This window comes from Gobio gobio (assembly GCF_949357685.1).
Source record: "Gobio gobio genome assembly, chromosome: 17".
In the NCBI taxonomy this organism is placed as follows: domain Eukaryota; kingdom Metazoa; phylum Chordata; class Actinopteri; order Cypriniformes; family Gobionidae; genus Gobio; species Gobio gobio.
This window is the reverse complement of record NC_137110.1, coordinates 45,965,741-45,982,473: the sequence shown is the minus strand read 5'-3', so window position 1 is coordinate 45,982,473 and position 16,733 is coordinate 45,965,741. Positions and strand designations below refer to the sequence as shown.

General features: G+C 40.3%; 1 protein-coding gene across 1 annotated transcript in view; it reads right to left on the bottom strand.

Moving 5' to 3' along the window:
• The window catches only part of hyi (hydroxypyruvate isomerase), a 33,772-nt gene that overhangs the window by 14,439 nt on the left and 2,600 nt on the right, over positions 1-16,733 (bottom strand). The window contains exons 2-3 of the mRNA XM_079841134.1: positions 7,593-7,704; positions 54-168 (exon numbers count right to left, since the gene is read on the bottom strand). Coding sequence (XP_079697260.1) covers positions 54-168; positions 7,593-7,704 — 227 coding nt within the window. The remainder of the gene's footprint in view (positions 1-53; positions 169-7,592; positions 7,705-16,733) is intronic.

Genomic DNA, 16,733 nt, shown 5'->3' with positions numbered 1-16,733 from the left:
CTGGCCCTCTGCCATGCGACACATCATGATGCAGTGAAAGGGGCGGAGGTCACCTTTGAGAGGACACCTGCAGCATGTTTCAGGTTCTGCACAAAGGTGTCCTCCATCTCCATGGCAACGGCAGAGCGGTCCGCCCCCGCAGGCACCCTCCCAGCCATCAAGTGGATCCTGGAGAGAAACATTAGCATGAGTTACTCTCAGCAGAGGTAAACCGCGGTAAAACATCCTCAGCTGATCGCCTAGCCTACTGCGTCCGTCTCGTCTCGTGATCGCCTCCACAATCGCAGCTGATCAAGAAAACAAGGTTCCTGTGGAGGATGTGAATGTGTGAGATAAGTGCTTTACAGACACAAGCCTCCGGGGAGATGATTTCAGCAGATCTGAAACTATTTTAGTGAGTTACAACGTGAACCTTCATGTCTAGACGCTTAAGTTCTGTTTTCCATTCTCTCAGCTTCAGTACGCATCGAGCGGGAGGCTTGTTTTATGCTTTACATAATATGAAGGGAACTTTGAACGATCCACTGTGAATATAAATCAGGCCATTGAAACGATGCATCCCTGTTATAGTTACATTGTGCATTTGGCGTCCTAACCAGACAGCGAGCAACAAGCAATAAAAGTGATCTCTTCCATGTAAACCCAACACTTCATTTTGTTCACTGTTTGTATTGGTTTGTATTTCTGCCATGAGAAATCGAGTCCCCCCAGGAATCGGGTCCTGAAATGCCTGATCAAAAGTACACACAAACGTCAATCATTTGAAACATGTAATTGGGAATTATATTGGAAGCAAAAAACATCCCTAATATAAGAATAAGTTCTTACACATTATAAATATAATGTTAATAATACATCACGTAATATAATGTAGAATGTAAATAATAAAGAAAAAATACTATAAACCATGAAATACCTAATATAATTATTTTGTTAGATGACCTGTTAATAATAATAATAATTAAAGCTGCAAGCAGCATTTATCGGGGTTCAAGCAGTTTAAGGCTTTTAAGCACATGCATAAAAAGATATTGTTTTATTTAGCAAGCATGTAACCACTTCGAAAACCAAAAGTAACTTATAAACGATCATATAAGAGATTCAAAGGGTACAGCCAACAGAACTGGGAGGTCAATTGCAAATTACGAATTTAAGTAATGAAAATTAATAGGAAAAAGAAAATAATGTTTTATGTTGCTTTAAAATAAGTTTGCTAATGGTTCTTAGCAAAGTGTTGGAAACAATAGTTTGTGAGCAAATGTAAGTCTTTAGTAATTTTCAGCATGCACATTGAGAGGGACCTCAACACGAACAGCATTAACACAGATGACAGATGATTGCTTAGCACAGATTGAGGAAAATAAATTAGGAGCAGTATTGTTATATTTTATTTCACAATTACTTTTATACTGTACATTGATTTGAAAGTAATCTGTTTAATAGGGTATTATATTGGAAGTTTTCAGTTGTGAAAGAGTTGCAATGTGGTGTACCTCAAGGAAGTTGACCATTACTATTTTCTATTTTACCAATAAACTTCCTCTTGTTTTAAAGTGTGCATGGACAGTCACGGACAGTGTATTTTTTTTACTTGTTGGGACCTCAGGAAGAGTAACCACTGCCTAGGTATTGGCTAATGGGGATCCAAAGAAATAAATAAACTTAGATCATAGATGAAAAAAGATAGTTTACGGCCAATTTACCAATGAATACTTTTTTAATAACCATTTTAAAAAGTTTTTTTGCAGTTATAGCATAAAAATTTGTCTTGCCCAATTCGTCTTGCCCAATCTCCACTACTTTTTAAAGTTTGTCTTGCCCAATCTCCAGTACTTTTTAAAAAAAGTCCTTAGAGTGTGTCCATACATATGTGTGTCAAATTTGTTATAAATATCTCACTTAATTTTGAGGTTATAGACCAGGGGTGTCCAAAGTCGGTCCTCGAGGGCCACTGTCCTGCAGAGTCTAGCTCCAAGTTGCCTCAACACCCCTATCTGAAATTTTCTAGTATGCCTAATAAGACCTGTTGAATTGGAGTTGGAGCTAAACTCTGCAGGACAGTGGCCCTCCAGGAGCAGAATTGGACACCCCATTATTATAGACACTTACAGTATATTTATAAGAGTATAAAAATGACCCTTGGGCATCATTGATTGGATTTCACTTCCTATCATAGTTTTGACATTTGGACATTGTTGTTTAGCTATTGACATATGTTATCCAAATTCCTGTGATGATTTTGTCTCAATTGGACTAGCAGTTTCGAAGATAATAGCAAAAGTTTTGAAAGGCTAAATACACTGTTACACAAACCATAAAGAAAAACCTGCCATGTTTGGTATCGATGGACTCGGCAAGGATTCAGGAGCCTAAAGGAGGTGACTTTTGTGAAAAACATTGGCTTGAAACTTCTTAGGCTCCTTCAAGGCATTGTGCCGAGTTTTTTGAGATACACCAATGTTCTCAGACTATCATGGCACCCTGCACAAAGATACTGCATGCAAATAATTATCAAACTAATGGTTGGGTGTGGTTATAGCCATTTTCATGACAATTTTTTCTTCTTACAGCGCCACCAAGTGGCCAATCATTGCAATTTTTTTAAAGTAATTGAAGTTTGAGCTCATAGACATGTGACCCGAGTTTAGTGAAAATATCTTGTTCCGTTCAGAAGTTATAGTCATTTTAGTTAAAGTGGATCCTGACATGTTGAACATTTTGGATCCCCTTAGCGACTATGAATTGAAAAATTATTTTTTTTTCATAATTATTAATAATCTCTCTCCAAAGAACATTCCTACAGTGGTTTGGTTCTGATCAGGGAAAAAATGTGGGAGTAGTTGGCAAAAGTAGGTTTTTCAAAAAACTCAAAATTTCTCGAAATTGGCGCCTGAAGGGCGAGCCAATCCGAGGCCTGCATGTTGTCCGCCTTGAGCCAAGGATTCCAAGGATATAAGACACTTGAGCCCACGCCTAACGGTTTAGGAGTTATGAGCCATTTTGTACTTTTGCTTGCTGTAGCGCCCCCGTCAGGCCGGTCGGGGCGTGCCTCTGTGACGCTGGTAGTCGTTGTGAGTACTACCAGCCCTGAAAGTTTCATGTCTCTACAACTTATGGTTTGGTCTGCCCGATCAGTTTTAGATGGAGAATGATGCATTATGGGAAAATTAACAATTACAATAGGGTTTCAGCCTTTCAGGCTTGAACCCCTAATAAAAGAGGGCATAAAAAGGGCCTTCAAAAGCCTATAAAAAATAAAGTATAGGGTCTCAGAGCTTGATTTTTGAGCTGCTGGTTACAAAAACTTTATCAAGCGTTTCGACATGCGCATCAGAGAGGTCAGAGGTCGATTTTTGCATTTTCAGCTCATTTAGCATGGAAATGCTGTGTTTTTTTTTAAACCTTTTAAACTGTAGTACCTCTACTGGTGGCCCGATCTCCACAAAAGTTTGCACGCTTCTTTAGAATAATATGGCGCACGTGCTCAGCTAATTTGTTGAAGTTTTGCGCAGAGCAGACCCTTTTTCAGTCATTTAATGGTCATTTATAGAGCATTTTTTCACCTTTATAAGAGTTAAACCGCCATTAATGGCCATAGCAGTTGGCAAGCTTCTTTGGGATCACGTGACGCATGTGCATGCCCGATTTGGTGAAGGTGTATGCAAATCAGGCCGGAAGAGGGCCGCTTTCAGCCATATAATGGGATTTTCCATTGAAATACATCATTTTGACCCCTTTTTAACCTTTATAGCGCCACCAAGTGGCCAGTTGCTGCGTCCTTTTTCACGTAGCCACAAAATGAGCTCATACATAGGCGTGCTGAGTTTGGTGAAAATATCTCGTTCCGTTGACGAGTTATGGCCAGTGAAGTAAAAGTGGCTCCTCCCACCTCAAGCGTTTTGGCGGCCCTTAAGGACCCTGAACCCAAATGTGCACTTTTTTTTGATAACTTTTGACATTCAGACTCCAGAGAATCTTGCTGCACTGGTTTGGTTCCGGTCGGGCCAAAAACCTAGGACTAGTTCGCAAAAGTAGGTTTTTGGAAAAAACCAAAATACCCAAAATTATTCCCAGGGTGACGAGCCAATCCGAGGCCTGCATGTTGTCCGCCTTGAGCCAAGGATTCCAAGGATACAAGACACTTGAGCCCACGCCTAACGGTTTAGGAGTTATGAGCCATTTTGTACTTTTGCTTGCTGTAGCGCCCCCGTCAGGCCGGTCGGGGCGTGCCTCGGTGACGCTGGTAGTCGTTGTGAGTACTACCAGCCCTGAAAGTTTCATGTCTCTACAACTTATGGTTTGGTCTGCCCGATCAGTTTTAGATGGAGAATGATGCATCATGGGAAAATTAACAATTACAATAGGGTTTCAGCCTTTCAGGCTTGAACCCCTAATAAAAGAGGGCATAAAAAGGGCCTTCAAAAGCCTATAAAAAATAAAGTATAGGGTCTCAGAGCTTGATTTTTGAGCTGCTGGTTACAAAAACTTTATCAAGCGTTTCGACATGCGCATCGGAGAGGTCAGAGGTCGATTTTTGCATTTTCAGCTCATTTAGCATGGAAATGCTGTGTTTTTTTTTAAACCTTTTAAACTGTAGTACCTCTACTGGTGGCCCGATCTCCACAAAAGTTTGCACGCTTCTTTAGAATAATATGGCGCACGTGCTCAGCTAATTTGGTGAAGTTTTGCGCAGAGCAGACCCTTTTTCAGTCATTTAATGGTCATTTATAGAGCATTTTTTCACCTTTATAAGAGTTAAACCGCCATTAATGGCCATAGCAGTTGGCAAGCTTCTTTGGGATCACGTGACGCATGTGCATGCCCGATTTGGTGAAGGTGTATGCAAATCAGGCCGGAAGAGGGCCGCTTTCAGCCATATAATGGGATTTTCCATTGAAATACATCATTTTGACCCCTTTTTAACCTTTAGAGCGCCACCAAGTGGCCAGTTGCTGCGTCCTTTTTCACGTAGCCACAAAATGAGCTCATACATAGGCGTGCTGAGTTTGGTGAAAATATCTCGTTCCGTTGACGAGTTATGGCCAGTGAAGTAAAAGTGGCTCCTCCCACCTCAAGCGTTTTGGCGGCCCTTAAGGACCCTGAACCCAAATGTGCACTTTTTTTTGATAACTTTTGACATTCAGACTCCAGAGAATCTTGCTGCACTGGTTTGGTTCCGGTCGGGCCAAAAACCTAGGACTAGTTCGCAAAAGTAGGTTTTTGGAAAAAACCAAAATACCCAAAATTATTCCCAGGGTGACGAGCCAATCCGAGGCCTGCATGTTGTCCGCCTTGAGCCAAGGATTCCAAGGATACAAGACACTTGAGCCCACGCCTAACGGTTTAGGAGTTATGAGCCATTTTGTACTTTTGCTTGCTGTAGCGCCCCCGTCAGGCCGGTCGGGGCGTGCCTCGGTGACGCTGGTAGTCGTTGTGAGTACTACCAGCCCTGAAAGTTTCATGTCTCTACAACTTATGGTTTGGTCTGCCCGATCAGTTTTAGATGGAGAATGATGCATCATGGGAAAATTAACAATTACAATAGGGTTTCAGCCTTTCAGGCTTGAACCCCTAATAATAATACAAAAAAATGACACAAATATTACACCGTATTATAATAACTTACAAATTTGGACATTTAAAGGTGAACTATGTAAGATTTTTGCAGTAAAATATCCAAAAACCACTAGGCCAGTGTTATATCTTTTGTTCAGTTGAGTACTTAGAATATCCCAAATGTTTCCAACTATTTGTAAATCGTGAGAAAATTCTATTTTAACCAAGCAACCGGGACGTGTGAGCTATGCGTTTGAGGGCGTCGCCTGTCGATTGCGTCATATCTGCGTTCTCCTCGGTTTCCGGTTTTATTTAGAAGAAATGCTGTACTCTCACTGCAGTGTGAACAAGTGTCATAGCAGCCGCCGAACGAACTCATAACTTCCTTTTCAACACACTCAGATATATCTAATACGATAAACAGAGTTGCGTTACCTCATACTCATGACTGGAAAAGAGGAAGTGGCGCCGGCGACCGTGTCATAATAAAAGTCCGCCCGGCGACTATGCCATAATAACAGTCCCGCTCTTCAATCGCTCCTGCGGCCTTGCTCAGCTCCACAACACTCGGTCCTGCTCTGCTTCAGACTACAGTAATGTTAATAATCGCATCCATGAACATGATTTCTGCCCGAGTCCTATCCTGACTCTTTCCACCGGCTGTGAGGTGAAGACCACATGTCCCAAGAGTCTGCGCTCAAACGTGGCATCATCAAACTACACCTTTGTTTTGAACAGGCGACCTCTAGTGGACGGAAAAGTTACATAGTGTAGCTTTAACACTTTATATGTAGGGTTAGGGTACATTCAAATGTGTGGTGTATAAGCTAAGATAGCAGGCTAATCGGGTAGACGTATGCTATGCTAGTACGTAAGCTAACTAAAAACAAGAATGAGAAATGCTTGATTCCACAACCTATAGCTTCAGTTATATACTAGTATATGGACCATGTTATTTAAAAGACATTAACAGTCATTATAACACATTTTAAACAATATAAATCATAACATGATTTTGCAGGAATTGTAATCAGGCACTAAAAACGCTACCCATTAAAAGTCCGTTGAACCAATGGGATCTTTCAGAGTCCTAAAGGAGGTCGGATTCTCGGTGGGACTCGATTTCTCATAACACTGGGTTTCCCAGCACAAACTGAATTGCCATAGAGCGCTGGAGTGAAACCCGGAAGTTCATCAAGATAATCTTCCAGCCTGGTCTCATTGCGAAAATGTACCTCTGGCAACGTTTTTGCAAACCCCAAAATACGTACCAATATGTACATATCACTGCAGTTTCAAAGTGATATGTCCACTGGGTGCCGCCAAAAGCTTCGTTTTTTTCCCGGAACAGATGAGCGTCAATCTGACGTTTTGTGACATTGTTTTTTTAACGTACACCTACACTAAACCCTAAACCTAACCGATAGTGTTAACAAAAGCAAATGTGACAAAAATACAATAGTAACCATGTCTTGTTAGCTTGTGTGAACTCATCTTTGAGCTCTTTTATCATGACTTGTCTTTCACGGGATTCGTACCTGAGCTTTCATTATTACAAGTACAAATCTGTACCAGCTGAGCTACTGAGCAAACTTATTATATAAAAAAAGCCGAGCATATGGAGCAGATTAAGTGACGCAAACTCCAAAATGTATTCATTTACATGGAAAAAAAAAAACGATTAAAAAGTGCTTGCTGTTTTACTGCCTCTAGTGTTCATTTCACTTTGAAACTGCAGAGATATGTACTTATTGGTACGTATTTTGGCGGTTTGCAAAAACGTTGCCAGAGGTACATTTTCACAATGAGACCAGGTTGCAATCTTCACAAATGACCACGTTTATAAACTGTAAAGCCTAAATACAGGAGTAAAAAGATAAACAGATTAACTATACCAGTCATATGCAAAGGCATAGCTTGATGACGTCATGAATAACACTCAATTATCAAGTCATCCCTCAAAGCATTCTACTGGACTAAAATCCTGCTCTTCATGCATATGAAACATCGGCACAGTGAGAGACTCGCACCAGTACCTTCTGCAGTCCAGAGCTTTGGCGAACCGCACCGCCAGATCCAAACCTTGTCTGAATTCCTGCTCTCTCCCAGGAACAGCACCCAATCCCAGATCTCCTGCGTTTAAATCACCTGGAGGACAAAATGACAACAAATAACACATAAGATTCATCATGACTTTACCAGCCATTATGACATTATCAGGGAGATTTTAAATGCCAAGCTTTGTCAGCATTGGGAACTTCCTCAGAAAGGTTAGCAGGATATCACTTTGCAATATTTTCGAACTTTTCTTTATGACTGTATTTATGAATTCATTTTGATTCTTGGACAAAAAGCCCTTTTTGTATGGCTTTGTGTATGTCACTTTGATGCACGAAATGGTGGAGGATATTGATGTTCATGAAGTTAAAACCTAATGATGGATAGCTCACGTAAAACTGAAATGATCTACAAAACGGTTTGAATGAGAACTGCATTTTACAGCTGAATTTCAATAGCGTTAAATGGTGATTTGGTGTGGTGGTGCAACAAGTCTTACATCAGAGCAGAATTGCATCAGATCAGTGTAACCGGTTCATGCTTCCCCCATGAGTTGAGAAAGGTCGGATCTATTCCATTAAGCAGTTCTATCTGCATATGAAGCACCATTATATCTGTGACCAATGAACTGAAAGTTATTCTATTCCTGTCTGTGATAAACACCCTTCAGAGACCTTTAACTGTGAGCTGACAGGTTACAGAACACATCTATCTATCTATCTATCTATCTATCTATCTATCTATCTATCTATCTATCTATCTATCTATCTATCTATCTATCTATCTATCTATCTGTCTATCTGTCTATCTGTCTCTGTCGGTCTGTCTATCATCTGTATGTCTATCTATCTATCTATCTATCTATCTATCTATCTATCTATCTATCTATCTATCTGTCTGTCTGTCGGTCTGTCTATCATCTGTATGTCTATCTATCTATCTGTCTGTCTGTCGGTCGGTCTGTCTATCTATCTATCTATCTGTCTGTCTGTCTGTCCATCATCTGTATGTATGTCTATCTATCTATCTATCTATCTATCTATCTATCTATCTATCTATCTATCTATCTATCTATCTATCTATCTATCTATCTATCTATCTATCTATCTGTCTCTGTCGGTCTGTCTATCATCTGTATGTCTATCTATCTATCTATCTATCTATCTATCTATCTATCTGTCTATCTGTCTATCTGTCTCTGTCGGTCTGTCTATCATCTGTATGTCTATCTATCTATCTATCTATCTATCTATCTATCTATCTATCTATCTATCTATCTATCTGTCTGTCTATCATCTGTATGTCTATCTATCTATCTGTCTGTCTGTCGGTCGGTCTGTCTATCTATCTATCTATCTGTCTGTCTGTCTGTCCATCATCTGTATGTATGTCTATCTATCTATCTATCTATCTATCTATCTATCTATCTATCTATCTATCTATCTATCTATCTATCTGTCTGTCTGTCCATCATCTGTATGTATGTCTATCTATCTATCTATCTATCTATCTATCTATCTATCTATCTATCTATCTATCTATCTATCTATCTATCTGTCTGTCTGTCTGTCTGTCTGTCTGTTATCTGTCTGTCTATCTATCTATCTTTCTGTCGGTCGGTCGGTCTGTCTATCATCTGTATGTCTATCTATCTGTCGGTCGGTCGGTAAAACATCCTCAGCTGATCGCCTAGCCTACTGCGTCCGTCTCGTCTCGTGATCGCCTCCACAATCGCAGCTGATCAAGAAAACAAGGTTCCTGTGGAGGATGTGAATGTGTGAGATAAGTGCTTTACAGACACAAGCCTCCGGGGAGATGATTTCAGCAGATCTGAAACTATTTTAGTGAGTTACAACGTGAACCTTCATGTCTAGACGCTTAAGTTCTGTTTTCCATTCTCTCAGCTTCAGTACGCATCGAGCGGGAGGCTTGTTTTATGCTTTACATAATATGAAGGGAACTTTGAACGATCCACTGTGAATATAAATCAGGCCATTGAAACGATGCATCCCTGTTATAGTTACATTGTGCATTTGGCGTCCTAACCAGACAGCGAGCAACAAGCAATAAAAGTGATCTCTTCCATGTAAACCCAACACTTCATTTTGTTCACTGTTTGTATTGGTTTGTATTTCTGCCATGAGAAATCGAGTCCCCCCAGGAATCGGGTCCTGAAATGCCTGATCAAAAGTACACACAAACGTCAATCATTTGAAACATGTAATTGGGAATTATATTGGAAGCAAAAAACATCCCTAATATAAGAATAAGTTCTTACACATTATAAATATAATGTTAATAATACATCACGTAATATAATGTAGAATGTAAATAATAAAGAAAAAATACTATAAACCATGAAATACCTAATATAATTATTTTGTTAGATGACCTGTTAATAATAATAATAATTAAAGCTGCAAGCAGCATTTATCGGGGTTCAAGCAGTTTAAGGCTTTTAAGCACATGCATAAAAAGATATTGTTTTATTTAGCAAGCATGTAACCACTTCGAAAACCAAAAGTAACTTATAAACGATCATATAAGAGATTCAAAGGGTACAGCCAACAGAACTGGGAGGTCAATTGCAAATTACGAATTTAAGTAATGAAAATTAATAGGAAAAAGAAAATAATGTTTTATGTTGCTTTAAAATAAGTTTGCTAATGGTTCTTAGCAAAGTGTTGGAAACAATAGTTTGTGAGCAAATGTAAGTCTTTAGTAATTTTCAGCATGCACATTGAGAGGGACCTCAACACGAACAGCATTAACACAGATGACAGATGATTGCTTAGCACAGATTGAGGAAAATAAATTAGGAGCAGTATTGTTATATTTTATTTCACAATTACTTTTATACTGTACATTGATTTGAAAGTAATCTGTTTAATAGGGTATTATATTGGAAGTTTTCAGTTGTGAAAGAGTTGCAATGTGGTGTACCTCAAGGAAGTTGACCATTACTATTTTCTATTTTACCAATAAACTTCCTCTTGTTTTAAAGTGTGCATGGACAGTCACGGACAGTGTATTTTTTTTACTTGTTGGGACCTCAGGAAGAGTAACCACTGCCTAGGTATTGGCTAATGGGGATCCAAAGAAATAAATAAACTTAGATCATAGATGAAAAAAGATAGTTTACGGCCAATTTACCAATGAATACTTTTTTAATAACCATTTTAAAAAGTTTTTTTGCAGTTATAGCATAAAAATTTGTCTTGCCCAATTCGTCTTGCCCAATCTCCACTACTTTTTAAAGTTTGTCTTGCCCAATCTCCAGTACTTTTTAAAAAAAGTCCTTAGAGTGTGTCCATACATATGTGTGTCAAATTTGTTATAAATATCTCACTTAATTTTGAGGTTATAGACCAGGGGTGTCCAAAGTCGGTCCTCGAGGGCCACTGTCCTGCAGAGTCTAGCTCCAAGTTGCCTCAACACCCCTATCTGAAATTTTCTAGTATGCCTAATAAGACCTGTTGAATTGGAGTTGGAGCTAAACTCTGCAGGACAGTGGCCCTCCAGGAGCAGAATTGGACACCCCATTATTATAGACACTTACAGTATATTTATAAGAGTATAAAAATGACCCTTGGGCATCATTGATTGGATTTCACTTCCTATCATAGTTTTGACATTTGGACATTGTTGTTTAGCTATTGACATATGTTATCCAAATTCCTGTGATGATTTTGTCTCAATTGGACTAGCAGTTTCGAAGATAATAGCAAAAGTTTTGAAAGGCTAAATACACTGTTACACAAACCATAAAGAAAAACCTGCCATGTTTGGTATCGATGGACTCGGCAAGGATTCAGGAGCCTAAAGGAGGTGACTTTTGTGAAAAACATTGGCTTGAAACTTCTTAGGCTCCTTCAAGGCATTGTGCCGAGTTTTTTGAGATACACCAATGTTCTCAGACTATCATGGCACCCTGCACAAAGATACTGCATGCAAATAATTATCAAACTAATGGTTGGGTGTGGTTATAGCCATTTTCATGACAATTTTTTCTTCTTACAGCGCCACCAAGTGGCCAATCATTGCAATTTTTTTAAAGTAATTGAAGTTTGAGCTCATAGACATGTGACCCGAGTTTAGTGAAAATATCTTGTTCCGTTCAGAAGTTATAGTCATTTTAGTTAAAGTGGATCCTGACATGTTGAACATTTTGGATCCCCTTAGCGACTATGAATTGAAAAATTATTTTTTTTTCATAATTATTAATAATCTCTCTCCAAAGAACATTCCTACAGTGGTTTGGTTCTGATCAGGGAAAAAATGTGGGAGTAGTTGGCAAAAGTAGGTTTTTCAAAAAACTCAAAATTTCTCGAAATTGGCGCCTGAAGGGCGAGCCAATCCGAGGCCTGCATGTTGTCCGCCTTGAGCCAAGGATTCCAAGGATATAAGACACTTGAGCCCACGCCTAACGGTTTAGGAGTTATGAGCCATTTTGTACTTTTGCTTGCTGTAGCGCCCCCGTCAGGCCGGTCGGGGCGTGCCTCTGTGACGCTGGTAGTCGTTGTGAGTACTACCAGCCCTGAAAGTTTCATGTCTCTACAACTTATGGTTTGGTCTGCCCGATCAGTTTTAGATGGAGAATGATGCATTATGGGAAAATTAACAATTACAATAGGGTTTCAGCCTTTCAGGCTTGAACCCCTAATAAAAGAGGGCATAAAAAGGGCCTTCAAAAGCCTATAAAAAATAAAGTATAGGGTCTCAGAGCTTGATTTTTGAGCTGCTGGTTACAAAAACTTTATCAAGCGTTTCGACATGCGCATCAGAGAGGTCAGAGGTCGATTTTTGCATTTTCAGCTCATTTAGCATGGAAATGCTGTGTTTTTTTTTAAACCTTTTAAACTGTAGTACCTCTACTGGTGGCCCGATCTCCACAAAAGTTTGCACGCTTCTTTAGAATAATATGGCGCACGTGCTCAGCTAATTTGTTGAAGTTTTGCGCAGAGCAGACCCTTTTTCAGTCATTTAATGGTCATTTATAGAGCATTTTTTCACCTTTATAAGAGTTAAACCGCCATTAATGGCCATAGCAGTTGGCAAGCTTCTTTGGGATCACGTGACGCATGTGCATGCCCGATTTGGTGAAGGTGTATGCAAATCAGGCCGGAAGAGGGCCGCTTTCAGCCATATAATGGGATTTTCCATTGAAATACATCATTTTGACCCCTTTTTAACCTTTATAGCGCCACCAAGTGGCCAGTTGCTGCGTCCTTTTTCACGTAGCCACAAAATGAGCTCATACATAGGCGTGCTGAGTTTGGTGAAAATATCTCGTTCCGTTGACGAGTTATGGCCAGTGAAGTAAAAGTGGCTCCTCCCACCTCAAGCGTTTTGGCGGCCCTTAAGGACCCTGAACCCAAATGTGCACTTTTTTTTGATAACTTTTGACATTCAGACTCCAGAGAATCTTGCTGCACTGGTTTGGTTCCGGTCGGGCCAAAAACCTAGGACTAGTTCGCAAAAGTAGGTTTTTGGAAAAAACCAAAATACCCAAAATTATTCCCAGGGTGACGAGCCAATCCGAGGCCTGCATGTTGTCCGCCTTGAGCCAAGGATTCCAAGGATACAAGACACTTGAGCCCACGCCTAACGGTTTAGGAGTTATGAGCCATTTTGTACTTTTGCTTGCTGTAGCGCCCCCGTCAGGCCGGTCGGGGCGTGCCTCGGTGACGCTGGTAGTCGTTGTGAGTACTACCAGCCCTGAAAGTTTCATGTCTCTACAACTTATGGTTTGGTCTGCCCGATCAGTTTTAGATGGAGAATGATGCATCATGGGAAAATTAACAATTACAATAGGGTTTCAGCCTTTCAGGCTTGAACCCCTAATAAAAGAGGGCATAAAAAGGGCCTTCAAAAGCCTATAAAAAATAAAGTATAGGGTCTCAGAGCTTGATTTTTGAGCTGCTGGTTACAAAAACTTTATCAAGCGTTTCGACATGCGCATCGGAGAGGTCAGAGGTCGATTTTTGCATTTTCAGCTCATTTAGCATGGAAATGCTGTGTTTTTTTTTAAACCTTTTAAACTGTAGTACCTCTACTGGTGGCCCGATCTCCACAAAAGTTTGCACGCTTCTTTAGAATAATATGGCGCACGTGCTCAGCTAATTTGGTGAAGTTTTGCGCAGAGCAGACCCTTTTTCAGTCATTTAATGGTCATTTATAGAGCATTTTTTCACCTTTATAAGAGTTAAACCGCCATTAATGGCCATAGCAGTTGGCAAGCTTCTTTGGGATCACGTGACGCATGTGCATGCCCGATTTGGTGAAGGTGTATGCAAATCAGGCCGGAAGAGGGCCGCTTTCAGCCATATAATGGGATTTTCCATTGAAATACATCATTTTGACCCCTTTTTAACCTTTAGAGCGCCACCAAGTGGCCAGTTGCTGCGTCCTTTTTCACGTAGCCACAAAATGAGCTCATACATAGGCGTGCTGAGTTTGGTGAAAATATCTCGTTCCGTTGACGAGTTATGGCCAGTGAAGTAAAAGTGGCTCCTCCCACCTCAAGCGTTTTGGCGGCCCTTAAGGACCCTGAACCCAAATGTGCACTTTTTTTTGATAACTTTTGACATTCAGACTCCAGAGAATCTTGCTGCACTGGTTTGGTTCCGGTCGGGCCAAAAACCTAGGACTAGTTCGCAAAAGTAGGTTTTTGGAAAAAACCAAAATACCCAAAATTATTCCCAGGGTGACGAGCCAATCCGAGGCCTGCATGTTGTCCGCCTTGAGCCAAGGATTCCAAGGATACAAGACACTTGAGCCCACGCCTAACGGTTTAGGAGTTATGAGCCATTTTGTACTTTTGCTTGCTGTAGCGCCCCCGTCAGGCCGGTCGGGGCGTGCCTCGGTGACGCTGGTAGTCGTTGTGAGTACTACCAGCCCTGAAAGTTTCATGTCTCTACAACTTATGGTTTGGTCTGCCCGATCAGTTTTAGATGGAGAATGATGCATCATGGGAAAATTAACAATTACAATAGGGTTTCAGCCTTTCAGGCTTGAACCCCTAATAATAATACAAAAAAATGACACAAATATTACACCGTATTATAATAACTTACAAATTTGGACATTTAAAGGTGAACTATGTAAGATTTTTGCAGTAAAATATCCAAAAACCACTAGGCCAGTGTTATATCTTTTGTTCAGTTGAGTACTTAGAATATCCCAAATGTTTCCAACTATTTGTAAATCGTGAGAAAATTCTATTTTAACCAAGCAACCGGGACGTGTGAGCTATGCGTTTGAGGGCGTCGCCTGTCGATTGCGTCATATCTGCGTTCTCCTCGGTTTCCGGTTTTATTTAGAAGAAATGCTGTACTCTCACTGCAGTGTGAACAAGTGTCATAGCAGCCGCCGAACGAACTCATAACTTCCTTTTCAACACACTCAGATATATCTAATACGATAAACAGAGTTGCGTTACCTCATACTCATGACTGGAAAAGAGGAAGTGGCGCCGGCGACCGTGTCATAATAAAAGTCCGCCCGGCGACTATGCCATAATAACAGTCCCGCTCTTCAATCGCTCCTGCGGCCTTGCTCAGCTCCACAACACTCGGTCCTGCTCTGCTTCAGACTACAGTAATGTTAATAATCGCATCCATGAACATGATTTCTGCCCGAGTCCTATCCTGACTCTTTCCACCGGCTGTGAGGTGAAGACCACATGTCCCAAGAGTCTGCGCTCAAACGTGGCATCATCAAACTACACCTTTGTTTTGAACAGGCGACCTCTAGTGGACGGAAAAGTTACATAGTGTAGCTTTAACACTTTATATGTAGGGTTAGGGTACATTCAAATGTGTGGTGTATAAGCTAAGATAGCAGGCTAATCGGGTAGACGTATGCTATGCTAGTACGTAAGCTAACTAAAAACAAGAATGAGAAATGCTTGATTCCACAACCTATAGCTTCAGTTATATACTAGTATATGGACCATGTTATTTAAAAGACATTAACAGTCATTATAACACATTTTAAACAATATAAATCATAACATGATTTTGCAGGAATTGTAATCAGGCACTAAAAACGCTACCCATTAAAAGTCCGTTGAACCAATGGGATCTTTCAGAGTCCTAAAGGAGGTCGGATTCTCGGTGGGACTCGATTTCTCATAACACTGGGTTTCCCAGCACAAACTGAATTGCCATAGAGCGCTGGAGTGAAACCCGGAAGTTCATCAAGATAATCTTCCAGCCTGGTCTCATTGCGAAAATGTACCTCTGGCAACGTTTTTGCAAACCCCAAAATACGTACCAATATGTACATATCACTGCAGTTTCAAAGTGATATGTCCACTGGGTGCCGCCAAAAGCTTCGTTTTTTTCCCGGAACAGATGAGCGTCAATCTGACGTTTTGTGACATTGTTTTTTTAACGTACACCTACACTAAACCCTAAACCTAACCGATAGTGTTAACAAAAGCAAATGTGACAAAAATACAATAGTAACCATGTCTTGTTAGCTTGTGTGAACTCATCTTTGAGCTCTTTTATCATGACTTGTCTTTCACGGGATTCGTACCTGAGCTTTCATTATTACAAGTACAAATCTGTACCAGCTGAGCTACTGAGCAAACTTATTATATAAAAAAAGCCGAGCATATGGAGCAGATTAAGTGACGCAAACTCCAAAATGTATTCATTTACATGGAAAAAAAAAAACGATTAAAAAGTGCTTGCTGTTTTACTGCCTCTAGTGTTCATTTCACTTTGAAACTGCAGAGATATGTACTTATTGGTACGTATTTTGGCGGTTTGCAAAAACGTTGCCAGAGGTACATTTTCACAATGAGACCAGGTTGCAATCTTCACAAATGACCACGTTTATAAACTGTAAAGCCTAAATACAGGAGTAAAAAGATAAACAGATTAACTATACCAGTCATATGCAAAGGCATAGCTTGATGACGTCATGAATAACACTCAATTATCAAGTCATCCCTCAAAGCATTCTACTGGACTAAAATCCTGCTCTTCATGCATATGAAACATCGGCACAGTGAGAGACTCGCACCAGTACCTTCTGCAGTCCAGAGCTTTGGCGAACCGCACCGCCAGATCCAAACCTTGTCTGAATTCCTGCTCTCTCCCAGGAAC